The sequence below is a fragment of the Somniosus microcephalus genome, chromosome 16 (assembly GCF_052327205.1).
Source record: "Somniosus microcephalus isolate GS21.2 chromosome 16, FLI_Smic_1.0, whole genome shotgun sequence".
Classification (NCBI taxonomy): domain Eukaryota; kingdom Metazoa; phylum Chordata; class Chondrichthyes; order Squaliformes; family Somniosidae; genus Somniosus; species Somniosus microcephalus.
In genome coordinates, this window is record NC_141002.1 from 93,825,695 (window position 1) to 93,850,672 (window position 24,978).

Consider the following 24,978-nt stretch of genomic DNA (forward strand, 5'->3'; position numbering starts at 1 on the left):
GGAACAGCTTATTCGAACTGTTAACGTAAACAGATTGACAGAGTGGAATAGAGAATTGTAATCTCTGAATACTAAGCCATTATCAGGAGTCCATCATAGGGGCTAAACTCTAATCTAGGGGGGGGGGGGGGGGGGGGGGGGGTGGGGGAACACGTCGGCAACAGCAGAATCCAGCACAATGAACACGTCATCTCACAAGGTGCAAGATAGATCCGTCAAACTCTCAGTTTGCTTGCTGACTTGAAAAATGGATACGATACAAACCACAGCCCAGATTGCTAAACTTCAGTTCTAGCAAGACCATCTCTGAACACCACGAGTGAATTGGAATTTGCATCATCCATGTACAATATTTCATCTTGAAGGTCTACCAAGAGGGGAACCTGACTGTTTCATCTAAAAGTCCTGTTGCCTATTAAGACTCCACAAAGGCCCCATTGTTAAGTGTATTAACTTCCTGTAGGTGATTCTGGTTTTACTTTTTTTTTTAAAATATAAAAGTACTTTGTGGTTTCATTATGTTGCTGTGTCTTTCTGATTCCATGTGTTAGCAATCTGACCAAGCGGTTTATCTTATGTGCTGGGCTGACGGCGCGCTATTACCTGCTTTTGGAAGCAATGGGAGAATGTGTTGGGAATCTCACAGATTGTCCGGTGAGCAATATTACGCGATGAGGGAGTTAATCCATGGCACATTTAAGGGCAGTTTTCAGTTCTGCTTAGGGAAAGTGCCATTTAGCCACAACCACAAGACGAGTAGTATAGGTGGATTTAAGGGGCGGTTAGATAAGCCTATGAGGGAGAAGGGAATAGAGGGTTATGCTGATAGAGTTAGAGGAGGAAAGACGGGAGGAAGCTCGAGTGGAGCATAAACACCGACATGGACTGGTTGGGCCGAATGGCCTGTTTCTGTGCCATATATTCTATGTAATCCTATGTAAACATGTTGGGATAAGGCCCAAACTGTAAAAGTAACATTAAACTTTGTAACTCTCCACTAGCTACAGCCCATGACCGCCACTGTCATGGCTGGTGAGGAAAGTGAAAGGACATGGAGGCTCCATTGTTTTAACTGAACTAAGCTGTTCATAGAATCTTACAGCACAGGAGGCCATTCGGCCAGTCGTGCCTGTGCTGCCTCTTTGAAAGAGCTCTCTAATTAGTCCCACTCCCCTTGTTCTCTCCCCACAGCCGTGCATTTAAATGCCGAGTCCGGGCTGGACAGTGTACATTGCGTAAAGTAGTAAAAAAAAAATTAACAAAGTCATCATGTATATGGCAGGATACGATCATCTGCTGCGATTTACATGCAGGGCCACGGAGCTGGATGGAAAGCATGTAGCATAGTCTGTGCTACATGTTCATCTATGACAATAAACAACTACTGTTACAGGCCAAGAGGGTCGAGGACACTGCAAGAAAATATTAAGAACCAGTTTCCCCAAGCCGTTACATGAAGCTCGAGTGTTAGTTGAAGACATCTATCTGCAAAGCTTTCATTGCCGATATTTTATCCACTGGTGAAGATTAATTGATTCTTCACAGCACAGTGATGAAATTACTGATACCCAGGTATGTTATCAACATCTATCAGTGATATCTGCGCTCCTCCAATTCCGCCCTCTTGAGCATCCCTGATTATAATCGCTCAACCATTGGCAGCCGTGCCTTCAGCTGTCAAGGCCCTAAGCTCTGGAATTCCCTCCCTAAACCTCTCTTTCCTCCTTTAAGACGCACCTTAAAACCTACCTCTTCGACCAAGCTTTTGATCATCTGCCCTAATTTCTCCCTATGTGGCTCCGTGCCAAGTTTTGTTTGATAATCGCTCCTGTGCAGCGCCTTGGGACGTTTTACTACGTTAAAGGCGCTATATAAATACAGGTTGTTGTTGTAGCTACTGGTTCCTGCATTAACACACTTGCAATGCAACATTCCGACATAAACTTCAACATTTGCATTTTATAAATTCAATCGTGACCACCAATACTCTAGGCAGAGTGCGTTGAAGGGCCTCAGGAAACTAAACCCTACGTATGCATCGTGGTTTCTCTTCAAGACCAGTTTAGTGCCACATCACTTTCAGTTAGCCATTTACCTCACAAACCTAGGAGGACGGATTTCGTTAACAAAAAACTTTTTAAAGTTGTAAACGCCATAAAGGGGTGAATTGGCTCAAACAACGTTAATAAACCACTCAAGCTTCACTCACTGTTCAGGTCATCTGCTGCCTCAGCTAGATTATCTTATAAACTACTCATTCTCTATTTAATCCAAAAATAATTCGATATACTTAGCAATGTTTGTGTAAATTTGACATTACATTACTACTTTATAGCAATGTTATGCGCCCTACTCATGTTTATCAGGGTTGAACTTGGATGCGAGAGGTCTGAATTGCAATGTGGCATGAATGCCTCTCTTCTGGCTGCTGACACTACAATCCAGTCTTATCTGCCACTAGTGGGTCAACCTAAATGGTAAAAGCCTAAAGCAACAGAAATGTGCAGGCTCTGGGTTAAGAGGGCACTACATGCCACCTATTTTGCTGTCAACTCAGTTCTCCAGATATTTATAGCTCTATCTTTCAATATGGGTGGAAGCATCAGAGAAAGAAAAAAAAGACTAGATTAAATCAATATCGACACGGCTTGCCAGTATACATTGCTGGAAGTAAGCCAAAAAACGAACATATAACCGAGATCGGCAAAACAAAACCAAAATCCACACACACTACTTTTTGGACACCGCAGAATGGTACCCAAATATCAATATTACACTTGGAAATGTACAAGAGCACGTACCCTGCAATACCTCATTCTGATGTTAAAGATATCTATACATTAAAAATCTTACATCGATGTGCACTTTTATCAAATTTTACCATTAAAAATTCCTATGTCCACATATGTTTGTGGGGGGGGGGGGGTGAGGAAGTCCAAAACTAGGGGTCATAAATATAAAATAGTCACTAATAAATCCAATAAGGAATTCAGGAGAAACTTCAGAGTGGTTAGAATGTGGAAAACTCTACCACAGGGAATAGTTGAGGAGAATAGCATGGGTGCATTTAAGGGGAAGCTAGATAAGTACACGAGGGAGAAAGGAATAGAGGGATATGCTGATAGGGTGAGATGAGGACGGGTGGGAGGAGGCTCGGGTGGAGCATAAATAAACACCGGCATAGATCACTTGAGCCGAACGGCCTGTTTCTGTGCTGTGATCCGATACCAATGTAATTTTAAAACAAAGGGACTAATCCGATTCTCTTATCTCGATGCCCAACTAGTCGAATCCTTGCTTGAAAACTGATCAGATGCATTTCTTCCCCTGCTGGATCCATGCAGCAACGACGGGATCTGTCGCAACCTCACAGCATTGCTGCGAGGCGGAGAAGAGGATGAAGGGAATTTCTTTCTTGTACAGGAAACTTTCGATTTACCGGCACCTAAATAACCGGAAATCTCGGTTAACCGGCAAAATTCAGGAGTAGGTTCAGGTAACTTTTATTACTTGCCTTCCTCCATTTGTTGCTGTGCAAGGGTGTGGCTGCAGCTGTTGCTAAGCTACAGAGACGCTTGCAACTTGTGGCCACTGTTCTGAAGCACAGGGTTTGTTGCTTTATACGGAGCTCTCAGCTCCGTATCTTTTACTATAGCTTTCAGTTATCCGGAATTTTTGATGAACCGGCACCACATCGGTCCTGTCCGTGCCGGATAAAAAAAAAGTTTCCTGTACCTCCCCTGGAGTCCAGTCTGCTTTGGCCCTCTGCAATCCAGGAACAAACCTCCGATTGGCAAGAAAGGATTGCAGCATTCCGATTTCAGGCATTCTTTGAAGGGGCATGGAATCAGCTAGACTGGGCTTCTATAAATCATTTTGTGAATGGCATTCAGAGACTGCTGCTATTATTTCTGGCTGTCTAATAAAGATTGGAACGTCCCTGGCCAAAGGTAACACTAACTGCATATATGCCTTATATGACTCAGTGTCAAATGTGTGTTTTAAAAATATATATAACACTCCTGTGACCGTGGGATGTTTTATTACATTAAAAGGTGCTATATAAATATAAGTTGTTGTTGCATCTTCTGAAATGCAGGTGGGAAACTTGAAATTCTCAGCGAGGTAAACCTGTGTAGGATACCTTGAGCCGGAATCCAAAATGCAAAGCCCTGTAACTTTGTTATGTAATATGCATAGTACTTTTTCGCTTTTGTGATCAGAGGAACTTGAGCTACACTCAAATTGTATAATTTGTTTTTTTGAATAAATTTAATACATCGCCCTTGCCAGGAAGCTACATGCATCTGGAAAACCCTTTGAGCGTGGAGCCACAAATTCAAACATATTCTCTCAGGTGGTGTAAACATCTGGACAGGCCATTTCTCAAGACTGTATTTGAAAATCATGGGAGCCAACAATGAGCTGTATAAGCAAGGCTTTCTCTGCTGCCACAGGAATGCTATACAACTTGGCAGGACTTACTGCCATTAAAACTGCTACAGCCTACATCAAATTTTCCTAAATAATATTGGTGGGAGCTCAGAGAGTGAAAAGTTGGGGCGGGCTTGACCAGCTGTTACATCCTGTAGATCCATGACAGAATGTCCATTTGCAGTAGAACACTCAGGTATGTAGACACCAAAATGAAGTGGTAATAAGAACAAGACATTTCCTCAGCAAGAATGCTGAGTCAGAACCATCTGCCCGCTGTAAACCACCCACCAATTCCCCCCACCCGTTGCCCTTAAAGCCGTACTAAATTTTTCCCCACCTGCTTCCACACCCTGAACTTTTTTTAAGATATGAAATAAACATTTAGCAACTCAAGATAAAAAGCATGTGTTCCAGATGAATGAAGTGGTACCAGAGTCCCACGCCGTGGAGGGAGGGGGGGGGGCAACAGCTTGCCCCTTCTGTGCCCATTAACAACACTACCTGAGTTACAATTTCATTGAAAAGGGGTAGCAAATCGGCAACTTAAAAATCCATGGGGATTCCTTCAGGACTTTCCCCCCCACAGAGGTGAAGGAACTCATTTGTTCTTCGGGTGATCTCGACGCGATCTCCCCGGGCATGAGTCAGCAGAGAATGTCACTCAACCAGTGTATCAATCATCCGATCGATGCCTCCCGTTTATCTGGACCGATTCCCCAATCGAGCCCCTGTAGGGAGCGCTGGTCAGGAAATCATGGGCGCACAGTACCCGATTTTCCATGAATTTAAATGGGTCGGAAAAAGCAGGGGCGCAAACCCGTGATTTCCTGCCCTGCACTCTCTGCAAGCACGGTTCCTTGCCAGGAGCAGCTGATTGGGGAGTCAGCACTTTTATTATTTTTATACAAAAACCAAGGAGTTTATCAGCAACTTCTACACGCCTTCTTTGCAAGTATCGTATTTCTTAGTGCTCGGGATTTCTTTATTGATACTGCTTCAGTGACTACGATCAAATACTATTGCTTGCTGTTAGAGTAGGATATAAAATAATTGTCTGCAATTCCTTGTGCTTCATTTCCACGTCTTCTCTTCCCAAAACTGGACAATCAAATCTACTTTAATTTTGTGAATTCAAACCAAACTTTTATACCTCTGGTCATTATCCCCATCCTTAGTCAACAGGATTGTTGCTCTAACCCGCAGACATCTCCAAGGATGCAGTCAATATGACTTCATCAACACACCATCAGATGTGCTTGAGCTACGCAGAAAGTGTCAATGGCACTTTTAAATACTTCCTGGATCTGCCACAAAATGTGCTGAACACTGTCTTGCACCACTTCTTACAACTTCAAATTTTTGTGATAATGCATAACGTACAAACCTACAGTAAGTTTGCTGGAAGGAAAGCCACCTGTGCTGATGCAGCAAGACTGAACTGCAGCAAAACCATCACGGTTTGAAGTGGATCTCAAATTTGGCACAGATTAAAGAACACTAGATTACTTACCAGAGATAATGGCCCTGAAAATCGGCAGCTGATCTGGCAGACCCCCGCCATGAGGACCTTGAAATGTTTGTTTCCTTGGGGGAGGGGAATAGCGGCACCACATCCCCTGCCACTTACACCGCTGTATGTGACCTCCTCTGTGGGGGGGGGGCCTCAGTTCTGCTCCCCAGGCACCAAGGACCCTGATTGTCCCGGCCCCACCTCCTAACTTCATGAACCTCGGCAGGGTCAGAGGCAGCTGCTGCATCCTGGCGCTTGTACCAAGATGCGGCCTCACGTGGATTTTCAGGGCCTTGGCCTTCCTCATTCCTGAACGGGTGGTGAACTACACGTACATAAAAAGATGTCATCCTCCAAACAGAGGAGAAAATACTAGCAGCTTGAGTCTGGTGTAGAGGCCATAATAGTCTCCACCGGTATATAGAGGCCTTTATCGGGAATAGTACCCCTGTTGTTTTGAAAGAAGATGGCTGTACGGAAGTATACAAGGAAGTTAAAAGAGCAGAAACTTAGGAAGCTCCAAGATGATGTCAACAGAAAACCAGGCAAAGCTAGGAAAACTCCCAATTCATACAAAAGGGATTGGGGGGGGGGGGGGGGGGGGGAGGAGGAAAGACGTGATGTATATAATCCCTCTCAGACCCTAGACTATTAATGGGGCATCCTAGTTACTTTCCCTCGCTCATTTTGTATGACAGTTCCTTCTCCCTCCATTCAATAGCAAAAAGTTTACAAACTTTCTTACCTCATCGGGGATGAACCCCACACATCATTTTTAACACGGACATATTTTCACTTTTAGTTCTACAACCTGTAGAACAAAGCATCTTTGTATTAGCTTTTGTTCTAAAATTGTTCTTTTCATATAAAAACGGTTTGTTGTTACTTTAGTTTTGTGTCAGTGTTTATTTAGGTATTGGAAGACGTGTGAAGTCATTCAGAAAATGTGTTGCTGCGTGCCTTCCGAGGTGCTTTTGTGTCTTAATTCTTTTGAGTTCCAAGATGTTATGCTGCAGCTGGATATGTTAAAACTTAAGAATTACCAGTCATGGGCTTACCCCGTTATCCGTTTTCAATTACTTCAGAGTTTTTTTGGGGCCGGTGGGAGGTTGGTAGTGGAATTCACAAGCAATAAATGTCATTGAAAACTGGCAAAAAAATAAAATGGGTGGGGGTAGAAATGAAACCACACAGACATCATGGAAGCAAAGTATCAAAAAGACATCACAAATAAAAACACAATTTCAATTATACAGGAAACTCTCGATTTACCAGCAGCTAAATAACCGGAAATCTCGGTTAACCGGAAAAATTCAGGAGTAGGTTCAGGTAAGTTTTACTTCATATTAGTGGCCGTTCCTGGATCTGTGGCTGTGTAACCGGGGTTCCTGCACTTGTTGCTAAGCAACAGGGGCACTTGGTCTGTGGCCGGGGTTCCTGCACCTGTTGCTGTGTATGGAGCTCTCGTACCTTTTAACTATACCTCCCTGTAATCCGGACTTTTTGATAAACCGGCACCACGCCGGTCCCGTATAAAAAAAAGAGTTTCCTGTACAAGTCTTTTTTGAGCAAGAACAGATAACCAAAGTTACATTCAGCCAGCTCTTTATATAACGCTTTGTTATATTTGTACCATTTTTGCTCAGGCGTTGACACAAAATGGGGAGGGGGGTGGTGTGGGGGGGGAGTGCATTTTCTGAATGCGTGTTAAGGCAGAGACGTGCAGTCTGCATTAATGATTCCGTTTTTAAACTACTGAAACCCAACACAAATACTTTGTCCCTGCACAAAATAATAAAAATAAAACACAAACACAAAAATAAAAATAGGGAACGCTGATCAAAGTAACAAATATGCTTCGGGGAAAACAAACAATAGCTCTTGCTGCCTAGCGATCAATCCGGGTCTCAGAAATCAAACAGAAAGTTGCCGGAGTTCTATTAATTACCGCTGGATGTCATTAGCACACTTTATCAATTATTCAGGGCTTGCTCATAAATAAGATCACCAATATTACAAGAATATAAAAAGCAGGTAGTTTCAATGTACACTATATTAAACATTTAAATGGACCTCTTCAATTTGAACCACTTGTGCTTGCTGACCTACATTGGCTCCAGGTTAAGCAACGACTAGATTTTAAAATTCTCATCCTTGTTTTCAAATCCCTCCATGGTGTCGTCCCTCCCTATCGCTGTAGCCTCCTCCAACCCCACAACTTCCCGAGATATCTGCGCTCCTCCAATTCTGGCCTCTTGAGCATCTCTGATTTTAAATCACTCAACCATTGGTGGCCGTGCCTTCAGCTGCCAAGGCCCTAAGCTCTGGAATTCCCTCCCTAAACCTCTCCGCTTCGCTTTCCTCCTTTAAGATGCTCCTTAAAACCTACCTCTTTTCCTGTCCTAATATCTCATGTGGCTCAGTGTCAAATTTTGTTCTATAACGCTCCTGTGAAGCGTCCTGGGACGTTTTACTATGTTAAAGGCGTTATATAAATACAGGTTGTTGTAGTTGCATGCTGTTGTGGATGGGTAGAGCTGTATATATGATCGAGAGAGTAGCATTCAGATTCAGCAACTTTTCTCTATTTTCAGTACAGCAGAAACCAAATAGGAACGGTTCTGATTGAACCCTACTTCAGGTCACACATTTTTGCTGAAAATTAGGAATTGGTCTTAAAAGGACTCTGCTGCAAACCTTATAAATAGTCTAGTTTATAAAAAGTGTCTACACCTTTTTAAAATCAAAGAAAATTACTTCTGGCCTTTATTGAGTTAGAGGTATAAAGCGAATATCCAATCGCAAGGCATGAGGAAATATACCAAATGATCCATCCATTGCTGGAAATGTAACTTTTTAATTAAACTAAACGGCACAGAATTGTTTTAAGCCGTATTTACTGCAAAAAAAAGGAAAACTTAACATGTCTTACCAAATATGGATTACTCCAATGATATTATACATATAATATATATATATCTGTAGAAAGATACAAGAGCAACATTACTAAAAGTCAGAACTTTCTTCTGGACTGGCATTTCCCAATGCACCTTGCTAAAGCTGAAGCTGTTAGTGTGGGATTAACAAAAGCGTTTTTGTGCAGATCTTTGTGTGCAGTTGCCTAAAATTCAACTCGGGGGGGGGGGGGGGGGGGAAGGTTTCTCTGTATCTTTTGCGCTAAAGCTTTGTGAACAGGCAACCAGGTTAACAACAAAAAAATTGATAGAAAAACAAATTAAAAGAAAAATGCACGAAATTATTACAGGTTGACTATCCCTTATCCAAAAACCTTGGGACCAGCTGTGTTTCGGTTTTCTGAAATTTTCAGATTTCAGAAGGTATTATTTCAGACTGGGAAACTCTGAACATTAAATTAATTTGGTAATTAGTATTTGTATTTAATATAAATTTAAAAAGTTCAGGCTACCTCTTGCGACTGTTCCGTGTCTCATTCCCCTTCCTGCTTCTCTGTGCTGCCGCTCCCAGTCTGTTTCCGGCTCCCCCTGCTCCGTATCTGAATTCCTTGACTTAGCGGGGGTCTGGGGCTCGACTGCCGCCGCCAGTTGTGGGAAAGCCAGATATCGGCTGACTCCTACGCTAAGCTGGCCCGCAAATCAGGTCATGAAAGCATCAGCCGCGTCGGGTCATGTTTGGCGCCACTCGGGTTATGTCGTGCGCACGACTTACGCTCCACAAAAAAACTTTCGGTTTTCAGGTTTTCAGAAGTGCGGATAAAGGATAGTCTACCTGTATAAACTATTGCGTTCAATGACAAGTACAAATCCACTTGGTTAGCTATGGCAGAGGTAATCTTCTGAACTATACAATTATATGATGATGAAATTAGCCAGTATTACAGCATTAATCAATTTTCAGCTTCAACCAGTCCAACAAAATGCTCGAGTTATGAATCCTTAAAGTTACATGACCCCACAACGTTCCAGTAAATTAACAGTGCTCACCGAAATAGGAACCTCTCGGAAAAGGGACTTTAATTCAATTAACGAGTGCAACTGAAACAATGTTTACTGCATTTAAAGCTGCTGTTTCGCTTGTGCTGCTTACAGCTAGTCATCACTGTTTGCTGGAAGACTGTAATCAATACCCTTTCCATACACACATCCTAGATTTCCCCTGTGATTTCTGTATGGATATGTGTCCATGTGTCTACACGTGTAGGGCAAGTCTTTAAATTTGAAGGAACCAAAGGACTTTCTAAAATTCATTTTGGCCCAACAAGAGATGATTCTGGTTCATCTATTTGGTGATGTTTAATAGGAACTTTAGTAAAACAGTGGGGTCATACAACTTCCGCACCCAATACATCTTCATTCATTTTTATATTTGTATAAAAATTGAAAATAAAAAGGTACTTTTTAAATTTTATCATCACAAACCATGCACAAGAATGCCACTTGGTAGCACACACACACAAAGAAAAAATGTCCAATAACGTCCGTTTCTAATGGTGATTCAGAATCTGTGTAAGTGCTACTCTGAGAAGGAAGCGGCTTCTCCGTAGTGCCTTTTTTTGGTCCCAAACTTCATCCACATATAAACATGCTTTAAAGACCTACCTAATCCACCTGCAACAAGGTGAAACACCAACATTTCTTTGAAAACTCTTTAAACCACTGCTTGCACAGCAAACATCCAGTCACTACTGTAGTGATTTCAGAATAAGCCACTTTAGAGACAAGCCACCTACATGAACTCTACACAGTAATGTTAATACAAATTTAAAATCTACATTATATATGTTTCTAAAAAGCTATCATTTAAAACTTGCCTGAAGCCTATTTGTCACAGTTCTAAAACAAGAAATGTACTTTGTACAATTAATACAAATTAAATTCCTTCTCTAAGAAGCTCACAAGTTATAGGAATTAAGAGTATAACAGAAACATATTACAAAACATTTACAAAATAAATACAAATACTATCCGACGGTACTTTACTTCTTTCATCCAGCAGATAGAAGACGTCTTCTATTCATCATTCAGACTTGGATTTCTTGGCACCGCCACTTTTAGTGCTGCAATGACATTCATGGCATTGTGTTAATAGGTCTTCCACTGTGGTCCAACTAACATACCCCCAATTATTCCCCCTTCCTCCTCCACGACCCGTTTCCTTCCGAATTGTGCCATTTGCCGCCATGCATCTTTGAACAGTGACAGCGAAAAGGGCTGAGAACCAAGGTTTCCTTGGCCACTAACACGAGTCACAAGAATCACTTATTTCTTCTGCTCAAGACAGAGATCGATAGTTTTTTTGTATAATAAGGGAATCAAGGGATACGGGGATAATGCGGGGAGGTGGAATTGAGGTAGAAGATCAGCCGTGATCTTACTGAATGGCGGAGCAGGCTCGAAGGGCCAAATGGCCGACTCCTGCTCCTATTTCTTATGTTCTTATGCCATGCCTCAGTGGGTAGCACCTTCACCTCTGAGTCAGAAGGTTGTGGGTTCAAATCCCACTCCAGACACTTGGGCACAAAAATCTAGGCTGACACTCCAGTGCAGTACTGAGGGAGTGCTGCACTGTCGGAGGTGCCGCCTTTCAGATGAGACGTTAAACTGAGGCCCGTCTGCTCTCAGGTGGATGCAAAAGATCTTGTGGCACTATGTCGAAGAGGAGCAGGGGGGGATTTATCCCCAATATCCTGGTCAATATAGGTCCCTCAACATCACTAAAATGGATTATCCGGTCATTATCATGCTGCAGTTTGTGGGAGCTTGCTGTGCACAAATTGGCTGCTGCGTTTCCCACATTATAACAGTGACTACACGTCAAAAAGTACTTCATTGGCTGTAAAGCACTTTGAGACGTCCGGTTGTCATGAAAAGCGCTATATAAATGTAAGTCCTTCTTTCTTTTAAATCTAGTCAATAAACGATGTTACAAGGGAATACAGGACAAAAAAAACACAGAAGCCCCTTTTTGCAAGGGAATCACAAGCTTTCTAGGTCCACCTTGAAATCTGGAACAGAATTACAGTAGTTCCATTCAACTAAAATCAAAGTGATGGCCCATTCACATGCGTGGGCTCTGCCTCCGTTGAAGACATCAGCCATTTTATTTCCCTCGAAGATTTTGGCTGGCAAGACTACAAAATTTACCGTGCACCAGCGCCAGGTTTGAAAGGCACTGGGACACAGCTAGTGAATCAGTCCCACCCCATTTGTTGATAAATGGAGCCCAATCAGCACTTCTCTGATTCACTCTATATTGCTCCAGGGTGGATTTTGTTGATGTGGCACATGTCACATCAGCGATCTCGTATTCACTCGGCTCACGTTCACTCCAGGTAGGGTCCCCCACCCCGTGAGGTTGGCACAGGTCACTCAGGTTTGTGACCGTTAGGAAGGCGGCAGCTGCAACCCAGTAGCAATGCTGGCACTTTGCGACCACCACTGTAGAGTGGTCAACGTGGTCAAGGGGGGAGTATGTGAGGAAGTTCACTTGTACGGTTTCACAAGGTGTCACGAGGCCCCTACAATTGGACCTACTTGCCAATTCATTCTTGCATAGCGCACCGTTCTGTGCGATCAAGACTGTTAACTGTTTTGAACATCAAGCATGGAACCAACAAGAAGTAATCATCAAACTTCTTCCAGGGTCAGAGAAAACTGCTGCCAAAAATGGGAGAAAAATTGGAAGGACTGGCGCAAAAATAAAGCCTCATGCAAAGCAGAACAGGCAAGATCAGCTGATCAGACCTGGACGTAAATTTCTTAAAAGGGGCGGTGGCGCCAGGTGTTCTATCCAATGAAATAAAGGCAATATCTTTCATTTACATATGACGGTTAAACAGATGAGGAAGAGAGATTATTTACCCAAATCAAACAAGTTGAAGTGGTAAGCAGCACTAGAACTCAAACATACGATCTACCAGTTAAACCGCTGGCCAGAAACCCTACTATGGGAGTGAAATTGGTCTACGGCTCATAGCAAATCGCCAGCCCGTTATACACCGTGCCCAATTTTCTTTTCTATTGACTTCAATGGAAAAGAAAAACAGGCGGCCGATTCGCTATGAGCCCGCTTCGCGGTACTGTTGCAGACCAATCTCACCCCCTATGAGCTTTAGTATGCTTATAGGCAAATATTTAATGCCTTTAAGCAATAAAACTGATACCTAGGACACCAGACTGATACCTGGGATGGCAGGAATGACGTATGAGGAGAGATTGGGTCGATTGGGCTTATACTCGCTGGAGTTTAGAAGAATGAGAGGGGATCGCATTGAAACTTATAAAATTCTAACAGGACTAGACAGACTGGATGCAGGAAGGATGTTCCCGATGGCCGGGGAGTCCAGAACCAGGGGTCACAGTCTAAGGATAAGGGGTAAGCCATTTAGGACAGAGATGAGGAGGAATTTCTTCACCCAGAGAGTGGTGAACCTGTGGAATTCTCTACCACAGAAGGCAGTAGAGGCCAATTCATTAAATATATTCAAGAAGGAGTTGGATATATTTCTTAAGGCTAAAGGGATCAAGGGATATGAGGAGAAGGCAGGGACCGGGTACTGAATTTGGATGATCAGCCATGATCTCATTGAATGGCGGAGCAGGCTCGAGGGGCCGAATGGCCTACTCCTGCTCCTATCTTCTATGTTTCTATGAACAATCCTACGAAAAGTGCACACGAGAGTTTGCTCCTTTTAAAGAAACGTACTTTAGGTTAGTCCTCACTAACAACAGGAACTCACAGTAGCTCACTTACTTATCTGGTGATGCTGTAGGCCGTTTTACAGTGCCTTTTGTTCCTTGTGCACCTGCGTCTAAAGAATATGAAGATAATCGAGTTGTGAAAGTTTCTCCGGACACATGCATTTTCAGCAACAACTTATGCAGGAATATTACATTCAACATCACAATGATTAATTCAACAGGCATTAAGCTCTGCCAACAATCTCTACCCAAAAAAGAGAAAAAATCAAATTCAAAATAAAATATATAGTGTAAACATTCCAGCTCCAAGTCGGCTAATCATTACCACGACGTTTCATCGTTTTAATTTGATTCAAGCAGAAAAAATCACTTTGGGAAATAAAATTATTGCAAGGATTCTTATAATAAGCTATCTTAAATTACATCACCAAAGTAATGAAAAAAGTTTAACATTTTACAATATATTGAGATATTTTTAATGCACCCAACTAGCTCAATCAGTGCAGTTAATACCCCATGTGATCTCAATAACTCGGATTCAAATAATACACCTAAATAGTGGTGGTTCGGAACAAACCTTGAATCCTCTACATTAATATTTAGTGCTGTGATAGCAACCAACTCCACCCTTCTATGATTCTATATCCCACAGACCATCAGTTCCAAATCTCTCGATTACACACCACAACTGAAAAGAGTGGTGTTGTAGGAATGTCTAGTTCCTATCCAAAAGACTGAGGTCCACTCAGGCGATCAAATAAACGAGGTTTAATGAAAACTAATAAGAGTTTAACGGATAACTACAGGAGAACATCAAATATAGGTCTAGTCAGTTCGGAGGCTCCACGAGGACTGCTCGGGCGGTCCTGTGGCTGACGTCATGACGTCATCACGTTTTTCCCGCCGGTGGGGGATCACATGATGAACGGCGTGACGTCATCGCGTTTACCCGCGCTATTAAAGTGATCGCGCTCTGTACATGTAAACAGTGAAAACAAAGATACAGACTCAGGCTGTAGCTAACATATTATTAAAAATTATATACAATTGATCGGAGTCCCTTAGTGGCTCCGCCACAGTGTCAGTTTTCAGCTCAGCACCTTACGGTGGAAAGCTGCACCTACACAGGGAACAATGGGCATTGTTCCCCTCTAGTTAGGGATACTGGTTTATAGTGACTGAGTAAGTCAAGTTTCATTCACATTGCATCTGGATTCAAGTATTTTTACTGGAGTTTTGGAGGATCGAATTCTGCAATTCCATCCTTTTTTCTGTGAAAACCATAAATCTGTGCTCTTGCATATAGGCAAACTTCCCACTACTGAATCAGTCAGGATGACATTTGCAGCCTAGATTAAAACACACTTGTATCTGAAAGGTGGTGTGTGGGGGTACAGGGTTCATAGGCAAGACCCACTTGCAAATGATTACGGACTTTTTGTAAGCACTTAAAATAAGTTTAAGGTTTTTGTTTTAGATGAACAAAAAGATTCTGAAAATGTCTGTCTGTGTGTAGTATGTCATTCAGTTCCTTTGCCACAACTAGCCCATATGCTCATCTTTAACACCAAGGCTGATTCCGTACAATGATTCCCAGCTGCAAACCAATTCCAAGACATTAATAAAACTGAATCGCTTAAAATGGTAAACTGCATTTGAAAACATTTTGTGATTACAGAAAGCAATTACAAAATGATCTGACAATTTTAGTTGAACAGTGCACTCTGCAGCATGCAACCTGCATCTCGCAATCTACACGAACAAATGATACTATTCTATGCTATGGTTGTAAATTTTTCAAGTTTATACTTGAAATTAATACAGTTTCACAGAATCACAAATTGCAGCACAAGCCATTCAGCCCACTGCACCCGTGTGCACCGCTAGCTCGCCACCTGAAGCTGTCCACTCTAATCCCATTCCTTGTAGGCTTTTAAATTCTTCCTCTTAACATACAAATCAAATTCCATTTTAAATTCTGCCTCAAAAACCACTTACAGTAAAGCATTCCATGTTCTAATAACGCCATGCGTGAAAACATTTCTTCCAACTTTCCCTCCGTGTTCTTCTAGTGATAATCCTGACCTTATGCCCTTTTACTACCATTCGCCAACTAGCAATAACAATTTAGAAAGGTAAAAATATAAAAAAAAGCATATCTGCTTCATCAGATGCACATCAACTAGCAAAACTGCATTTACAGTGGCATATAATCTATAGATGTCAGCCATGGCTCAGTGGGTAGCACTCTCTCCTCGGAGTCAGAAGACTCCAGAGACTTGAGCACAAAAATCTAGGCTGACACTCCAGTGCAGTGCTGAGGGAGTAGTACTTCATTGGCTGTAAAGTGCTTTGGGACATCTGGTGGTCGTGAAAGGCGCGATATAAAAGCAAGTCTTTCTTTTCTTTATATTTTTCTTAAGAATGATTGAATTTTGAAGTTTACAGGCCAATACCACACAGTGCACAGGTGCCCAAATTGCAGCGAGAGAGTTACCTTGAAGCCATCTAACTTGTGTAGCTGGTCCGTATCCCTTCTCATTCCGTGCTGCAATCCTAAAAATGATAGCAGGCTTTGTTGTACAATCAATATGTGCATTTGCAAGGTGTGATGAGGACACCACACAAGATGGCTTAGCACCACAGTACACCCGCATAAAGGCCAGCTGGGCCGGACTTCCAGATTTCGACTCGGTCACCTGAATGCTGCGCACTGCTAAATAAACAGAGTACTCCAGAATTTTGCCAGCAGTTGTAGCAGGTGGTTCCCAGGTAAGATGAGCACCATCTACACTCTGTGGGGGGAAAAAGGGATGTTAAGAAATTAAAATCAGCGCTCACTTCAAAATTTTCTATTGGCATTTCCGGACACAAATTTCTAAACTAACTAAATTTTTCACCACCAGAAAATTAAGCTTAAATTCTTATAGAAGCAGCTTCCCCACCTCCCCCACCCCACCATTTTACAGTCATTGTTATTTTAAATCGCTGTTTCGTCCCTCGATCTTAATTTGGAGACATACATTTGAAACAGCATGCATTTCCAATTCATTGCTTTTCCCAGAAAGTACTGATTTTGACGACTGAATTTTCGGTGAAAATACTGTTGTAGTGAAATGGTTTTTACAGAGAAAGCCTTATGAAGTTCTATAAACTACTATATTTACAAAATGCACAACTATACGTTTATTGTAAACCGTAGTTACCGATCCCCTTTGTACCTTGGTAATTTTGATAGCAGATGGAGCGCCAGGAAATCCAGGGAGACAAGTTTTGAACGCACATATCTCGCTGAAAGGACCCCTTCCACATGCATTAATTCCAGCAACCCTAAATTTATATGCAGTGCCTGGGAGGAGTTCTTGCTTTTTTAGCATGCTGTAGTCTGGGATGTTAGCACTTGCATCCTAAAACAAACAGACAAAGCAAATACATATTTAAATTTAGTGTACAGTTTTGTAATGTTGTCTTTTTTTTTAAATGTTCACACCAGAAATCAGCAGTTAGATCCATCCATGAATTTATCTACAGGAAACTTTCGATTTACCGGCACCTAAATAACCGGAAATCTCGGTTAACCGGCAAAATTCAGGAGTAGGTTCAGGTAACTTTTATTACTTGCCTTCCTCCATTTGTTGCTGTGCAAGGGTGTGGCTGCAGCTGTTGCTAAGCTACAGAGACGCTTGCAACTTGTGCCCATTGTTCTGAAGCTGCAACAGGGTTTGTTGCTTTATACGGAGCTCTCAGCTCCGTATCTTTTACTATAGCTTTCGGTTATCCGGAATTTTTGATGAACCGGCACCACGTCGGTCCCGTCCGTGCCAGATAAAAAAAAGTTTCCTGTACCATTCTGTTTTTGTACTGGCATTTAGTTATGCTAAGAACTTGGTTGAAACATTCATTTGTGAGTGGAAGGTAGCTCAGTAATAGCACTTTCGTCTCTAAAGTCAGAAGGTTGTGGGTTCAAACCCCACTCCAGAGACTTGAGCACATAATCGACTGGCACTTCAGTGCAGTACTGAGGGAGTGCTGCACTGTCAGAGGTGCCGTCTTTCGGATGAGATGTTAAGCTGAGGCTCTGCCTGCCTGCTCAGGTGAACTTGAAAGATCCCACAGCACTATGCGAAGAAGAGTCTTGACCAACATTTATCCCTCAACCAATGCCTTAACAGGTGTTCTGGTCATTTATTTAATTGGCATTTGTGGGATCTTCCTGTGCGCAAATTGTCTGCTGCAAGTGACTGTTCCAAATCATAGTTCTAGAATTAGTACCATTAATGGATGAAAATTAGCTCTGATGAGAATGATCGATTAGATAAGATACAGAAGAAAAAAGGATGCAATAAAAAGGAGGAAGCGATAGCAGACAGTTGCATGAAACAGAAGATACATTTTTTTATTTTTGACACCATTCTGTTAGGTACATGCTGATCTCCCGGTGTGTTTACAGAATCATCAAATTAATTTTTTGGTTCCAAATGTTGGTGCACTACACATCAGCAATAGGTAGACATAGAGTCATAGAGTTTTACAGCACAGAAAGAGGCCCTTCGGCCCATCGTGTCTGCGCCGTCCATCAATCCCTGTCCAGTCTAATCCCATTTTCCAGCATTTGGTCCATAGCCTTGTATGCAATGGCATTTCAAGTGCTCATCCAAATGCTTCTTGAATGTTGTGAGGGTTCCTGCCTCTACCACCCTTTCAGGCAGAGAGTTCCAGATTCCAACCACCCTCTGGGTGAAAAAGTTCCTCCTCAAATCCCCTCTAAATCTCCTGCCCCTTACCTTGAATCTATGCCCCCTTGTTATTGACCCCCCTACTAAGGGGAAAAGTTCCTCTTTACCCTATCTATGCCCCTCATCATTTTGTACACCTCAATCAGGTCCCCCCTCAGCCTTCTTTGCTCCAATGAAAACAACCCCAGCCTGTTTAGTCTTTCTTCATAGCTGAGGCGCTCCATCCCAGGTAACATCCTGGTGAATCTTCTCTGCACCCTCTCTAAAGCAATCACATCCTTCCTATAGTGAGGCGACCAGAACTGCACACAGTACTCCAGCTGTGGCCTCACCAGCGTTTTGTACAGCTCCATCATAACCTCCCTGCTCTTATATTCTATGCCTCGGCTAATGAAGGCAAGTATCCCATATGCCTTTTTAACCACCTTATCTACCTGTTCCGCTGCCTTCAGGGATCTATGCACATGCACACCAAGGTCCCTCTGACCCTCTGTACTTCCTAGGGTCCTACCACTCGGTGTACTCCCTTGCCTTATTTGTCCGTCCAAAATGCATCACCTCGCACTTTTCAGGGTTAAATTCCATTTGCCACTTTTCCGCCCATCTGACCAACTCGTTTATATCTTCCTGTGGCCCGAGGCTTTCCTCCTCACAATTTACCACCCCACCAATTTTCGTGTCATCTGCGAACTTACTGATCATACCTTTTACATTCTCATCCAAATCATTTATGTAGATCACAAACAGCAAGGGACCCAGCACCGATCCCCGAGGTACCCCACTAGACACAGGCTTCCAGTCACAAAAGCAACCTTCGACCATCACCCTCTGCCTCCTGCCACTCAGCCAGTTTAGGATCCAACGTGCCAAGACACCCTGGATCCCATGGGCTCTTACCTTCTTGACCAGTCTCCTATGCGGGACTTTGTCAAAAGCTTTACTGAAGTCCATGTAAACCACATCCACAGCATTTCCCTCATCCACACACCTAGTCACCCCCTTGAAAAATTCAATCAGATTTGTCAGAATACCATGTTGTGGAACAGGTTGTAACAGGAGCGTGATTTCAAGTCGTTAAGCAAATGTGATGCTCTATAGTTTCTAGGAAAATGAGCTGTACCTTCTCTTGTGATGGAGAATAATAGATAAGTGAAGAGGGACAGAATGAACAGCAAGAGATAGAAAATTCCAAAGATGTGACACTGGTGCTCTTGTGAAAAGAGGTCTCTTACTGTTGGCACAAAGGAGGAACATGTCTAAATGATCAGTGCCAAAATATTTAGTTGTAGCTTGAGATCACTGAAAAATTCTGAGGTAATCCCATAATCTCTGAAAGAGGTCCATAAATAACAAGTATGCTTCATTAATTCTACTGAAAGCTGGAGTTCCCATGTATTTGCCTTCTTCCATCTGTTGCTGTGCCAGGGTGTGGCTGCAGCTGTTGCTAAGCTACAGAGACGCTTGGAACTTGTGGCCATTGTTCTACAGTTGCAACAGGTTGTTGCTTTATACGGAGCTGTCAGCTCTTCCTATCTTTTACTATAGCGTTCGGTTATCCGGAATTTTTGATGAACCGGCACCACGTCGGTCCCATCCGTGCCGGATAAAAAAAAGTTTGCTGTATAGTGTCCTGAGAGGCTGCTCAAATCCACTGGTCCTACTGAGTTGACTTAACACTATGATAGAGGCCTGTCAGTTATTAAAATTAATCTCAGCTAATTGCAATACTGTCAGTCTGTGTTTTTGTTTCTGCCAGCACTGCCTGTTCACAAATCCTTAAGCCAAGGGCAGGAATCAGTGTCGGGTGTTAACATACCTGGTTTAAGAAAAATGCTGGAAAAGTGCGAGGAGCAAAGGCAACAACAACTTGTATTTATATAGCGCCTTTAAGGTAGTAAAACATCCCAAGGCGTTTCACAGGAGCGATTATCAAGCAAAATTTGACACCGAGCCACACAAGGAGATATTAGGGCAGATGAGCAAAAACTTGGTCAAAGAGGTAGGTTTTAAGGAGCGTCTTAGAGGAGGAGAGATAGAGAGGCGGAGAGGTTTAGGGAGGGATTTCAAGAGCTTAGGACCCAGGCAGCTGAAGGCACAGCCGCCAATGGTTGAGCGATTAAAATCAGGGATCCTCAAGAGGGCAGAATCTCTCTGTAAGGGCAGGGAGGAAGGAAGGAAAGGGTGCAGAACAGATGGATGAAAGCAAGGAAGGAAAGGCAGCAAGGAAGGGAAGGGAAGGAAACAAGGGAAGGGAGGACAGAGAAAGACTTGCATTTATATAGCACTTTTCACGACCACCGGATGTGCCAAAGCGCTTTACAACCAATTAAGTACTTTTTTTGAAGTGTAGTCACTATTGTAATATAGCAATTTGCACACAGGAAGCTCCCACAAACAGCAATGTGATAATGACCAGATCATCTGTTTTAGTGATGTTGATTGAAGGATAAATATTGGCCAGGACACAGGACAGATAACTCCGAAATGTCTCCATTTAAACACTAACTGGTATAAAGCTTGCTGAGAAAGGAGGTCCAAAGCCATTACAAAGTACTAAAGGCAAATCTTCCATTCTGCAAACCATGATCACAAAATATGTGAAACTTGGGGCAGTTTTCACATTAGCCATTTGAATTTCACTCACCTCTCCATGACTGCCCTCTGGTGGCAAGTGATAATGAGTTACCACAGTGCTGGTTCCTTTGATGATTCCTACATCATACCATGGATTTCCTTCTTTCTTTGGCATTACCTTGTGTTGTGCATAAGAATTTTCTTGTTTCTGAAAAAAAAAACCAGGAACGTTGTTCAGGTTTTATGCCTGCTTTAAACGCAGAAAGCATCACTGAAAAACTAATAGTTGTGTAGAAAGAAACAAAAACAACCACGGCCGTATCACTTTATTTACGTTTATGAGCACGGAACATCAAACCAGAGATTAGCTACTTGACCTAACAAACAATGCTCCCTTTAACTGCGCGGCCGCGTGGCTGTCTGGAGCTCCCGTGTAGCCGGCACACTGGTTTTTAAATAGAAAAAAAACGCGCATGCGCAGGAATTTGAACGGGCCACACAGCCCGTTAAAGGGGACGTGCGCCCAGAAAAAAATTGAAGGGAACATTGCTTACAAAGGACTTTTCTATCTCATGGCTCAGTTTTAGCTTATCCTCAAACAAAAATTAGATGACAGCAGGTTGTGACTGTATCATTATTATTACTTCACATTTAAATGTCGAGGCACAACACGCAAGTTCAACTGTCCATAAGAAATAGGAGGAGTGGGCCATTTGGCCCTTTGAGTCTGCTCTGCCATTCAATAAGATCATGGCTCATCCTCTACCTCATCTCCACTTTCCTGCACTACCCCCGTATCCCTTGATTCCCTTAATATCCAAAAATCTATCGATCTCTGTCTTGAATATACTGAACGACTGAGCCTCCACAGCCCTCTGGGGTAGAGAATTCCAAAGATTCACCACCCTCCGAGTGAAGAAATCTCTCCTCATCTCAGTCCTAAATGGCCGACCCCTTATTCAGAGACTGTGACCCCTGGTTCTAGACTCCCCAGCCAGGGGAAACATTCTCCCTGCATCTACCCTGTCAAGCCCTGTAAGAATTTTGTATGTTTCAATGAGGTCACCTCTCATTCTTCTAAACTCTAGAGAATATAGGCCTAGTCTACTCAATCTCTCCTCATAGGACAATCCCCCCATCCCAGGAATCAGTCTGGTGAACCTTCGTTGCACTCCCTCTATGGCAAGTATATCCTTCCTTAGGTAAGGAGACCAAAACTGGACACAATACTCCAGGTGTGGTCTCACCAGGGCCCTATATAATTGCAGTAAGACGTCTTTACTCGGATACTCAAATCCTCTTGTAATAAAGGCCAACATACCATTTGTTTTCCTAATTGCTTTCTGTACCTGCATGTTAACTTTCAGTGATTCGTGTACAAGGACACCCAGGTCCCTCGGAACATCAACACTTCCCAATCTCGCACCATTTAAAAAATACTCTGCTTTTCTATTTTTCCTACCAAAGTGGATAACTTTACATTTCTCCACATTATATTCCATTTGCCATGTTCTTGCCCACTCACTTAGCCTGTCTATATCCCCTTGAAGCCTCTTTGCATCCCTCCGCACAACTTACATTCCCACCCAGCTTTATATCAACAAACTTACATTTGGTCCCCTCATCCAAATCATTGATGTAGATTGTGAATAGCTGAGGCCCAAGCACGGATCCTTGCGGTACCCCACTAGTTACAGCCTGCCAACCCGAAAATGACCCGTTTATTCCTACACTCTGTTGTCTGTTCATTAACCAATCCTCAATCCATGCTAGTATATTACCCCCAATCCCATGAGCCCTAATTTTGTTTAATAACCTCATGTGTGGCACCTTATCGAATGCCTTCTGAAAATCCAAATACACCACATCCACTGGTTCCCCCTTATCTATTCTGCTAGTTACAACCTCAAAAAACTCCAACAGATTTGTCAAACATGATTTCCCTTTCATAAATACATGTTGACTTTGCCCAATCCCATTATTATTTTCTAAGTGCCCTGTTACCACGTCCTTAATAACATATTCTAGCATGTCAGGCTAACTGGTCTGTAGTTCCCCATTTTCTCTCTCCCTCCTTTCTTAAATAGTGGGGTTACAGTTGCTACCTTCCAATCCGCGGGAACCGTTCTAGAATCTATGGAATTTTGGAAAATGACAACCAATGCATCCACTATCTCTACAGCCATTATATCCCTATATTATAACTTCTCCTGTCTCAGCCTGCAAGGGTTTTTCTTTTACTTTCACTAATCTTTTCCTTTTTACATACCTATAGAAGCTTTTACAGTCTGTTTTTATGTCTCTCGCAAGTTTGCTCTCATATTCTACTTTCCCTTTATCAATTTCTAGGTCCTCCTTTGCTGAATTGTAAAATACTCCCAATCCTCAGGCTTACTACACTTTTTGGCAACATTATAAGCCTCTTCCTTTGATCCAATACTACCTTTAACTTTTCTTGTTAGCCATGGTTGGACCACTTTTCCTGTGGGGTTTTTGTGCCTTAAAGGAATGTATATTTGTTGTAAATTATGTATTAATTCTTTAAATGCTAGCCATTGCTTCTCTACCATCATACCTTTTAATGTAGTTTCCCAATCTACCTTCGCCAAGTCGCCCCTCATACCTACGTAGTTTGCTTTGTTTAGATTTAAGACCCTAGTTTCGGATTTAACTAAATCACTTTCAAACTCAATATAAAATTCTATTATATTATGGTCACTCTTCCCTAAAGGCCCCTTTACTATAAGGTTATTAATGAACCCTTTCTCATTGCACAATACTAGATCTGAAAAAGCCTGTTCCCTAGTTGGTTCCTCAACATACGGATCTAGAAAACTATCTTGCTTACATTCCATGACTTCGTCCTCCACACTATTACTGCAAATTTGGTTGCTCAGTCTACATGTAGCTTAAAGTCCCCCACGATTACTGTATTACACTTGTTACATGCGCCTCTAATTTCCTGATTTATACTCTGCCCTACATTACAACTATGGTTTGGGGGCCTATAAACAATTCCCACCAATGTTTTCTGCCCCTTGCTCTTTCTTAGCTCCACCCAAACTGATTCTACTTCTTGATTTTCAGAGCGAAGATCCTTTCTCACTACTGTCTTTATTCCATCCTTTATCAGGGCTACCCCTCCTCCTTTTCCATTTTGCCTATTTCTTCTAAAAGTTAAGTACAGGAAACTCTCGTTTAAATGGCACCTAAATATCCGGAATTCTCTATTAACCAGCAAAATTCATACTCCAAAAACACCTCAATAACCGGAAATGTTGCCGAGTCAGAGTCCGAGTCTCCTGCAGTGGCCGAGTTAGTCAGTGGGGATAGTTCTCCAAACTGCCACTACTCGGCTTCTTGGCACTGTCAGAAGTCCGAACACCTCAATAACAGGAGTCTGACTCTTTGTTTGTTAAAAATAGCCTCGGTAGATAACCCTCTCCATCATCCGGAATTTTTAATCAACCGGCAACACGCCGGTCCCGTCGGTGCCGGATACCAGAGAGTTTCCTGTATCCTGGAATATTTAGTTCCCAACCTTGGCCACATTGCAACCACGTCTCCGAAATGGCTATTAGGTCAAACCTATTCATTTCTATCTGCGCTATTAAGTCGTCTATTTTGTTGCAAATGCTTTGCGCATTCAGATATAGTGCCTTTAGCTTTGACTTATTTCTATTTTTCCCTGATGCCTTATTACCATTGTTACTCTCTGTCCCTTCCTGACCCACTCTGCTTATGTTTACCCAAAACTCTACTCTGCCTTGACATTTCTCTCACTGCTTTTAAATTGACTCTTTCCTGAATCCTGCCACCCACCACCCCCCTTCATTAGTTCTATAATGGCGGTGTAAGATCTATTGCATCAGGTGACCAAATAAACTAGTACAACTGTCGTTGAGGTAGTAATAGTAATGCTATTTACCCCATTTGCTAGTGGATTACTATTGGAGACTTCAGTTGGTGAGACAGCTGCCGTGGCGGAGGACGAAGGAAGTGAGCTGGCAGGACCTAGAAATAGAAGACCTACAAATTTATT

General features: G+C 42.5%; 1 protein-coding gene across 2 annotated transcripts in view; it reads right to left on the reverse strand.

Moving 5' to 3' along the window:
- Positions 1-3,047: 3,047 nt before the first annotated feature.
- Positions 3,048-24,978, reverse strand: part of LOC147106391 (host cell factor 1-like) — a 91,452-nt gene continuing 69,521 nt past the window's right edge. For both annotated transcript variants that reach the window (XM_086009453.1, XM_086009452.1), the window contains exons 20-25: positions 24,865-24,950; positions 21,007-21,144; positions 16,848-17,033; positions 16,124-16,421; positions 13,679-13,736; positions 3,048-10,982 (exon numbers count right to left, since the gene is read on the reverse strand). In XM_086009453.1, the coding sequence (XP_085865579.1) occupies positions 10,943-10,982; positions 13,679-13,736; positions 16,124-16,421; positions 16,848-17,033; positions 21,007-21,144; positions 24,865-24,950 (806 nt within the window). In that variant the 3' untranslated portion in view covers positions 3,048-10,942. The remainder of the gene's footprint in view (positions 10,983-13,678; positions 13,737-16,123; positions 16,422-16,847; positions 17,034-21,006; positions 21,145-24,864; positions 24,951-24,978) is intronic.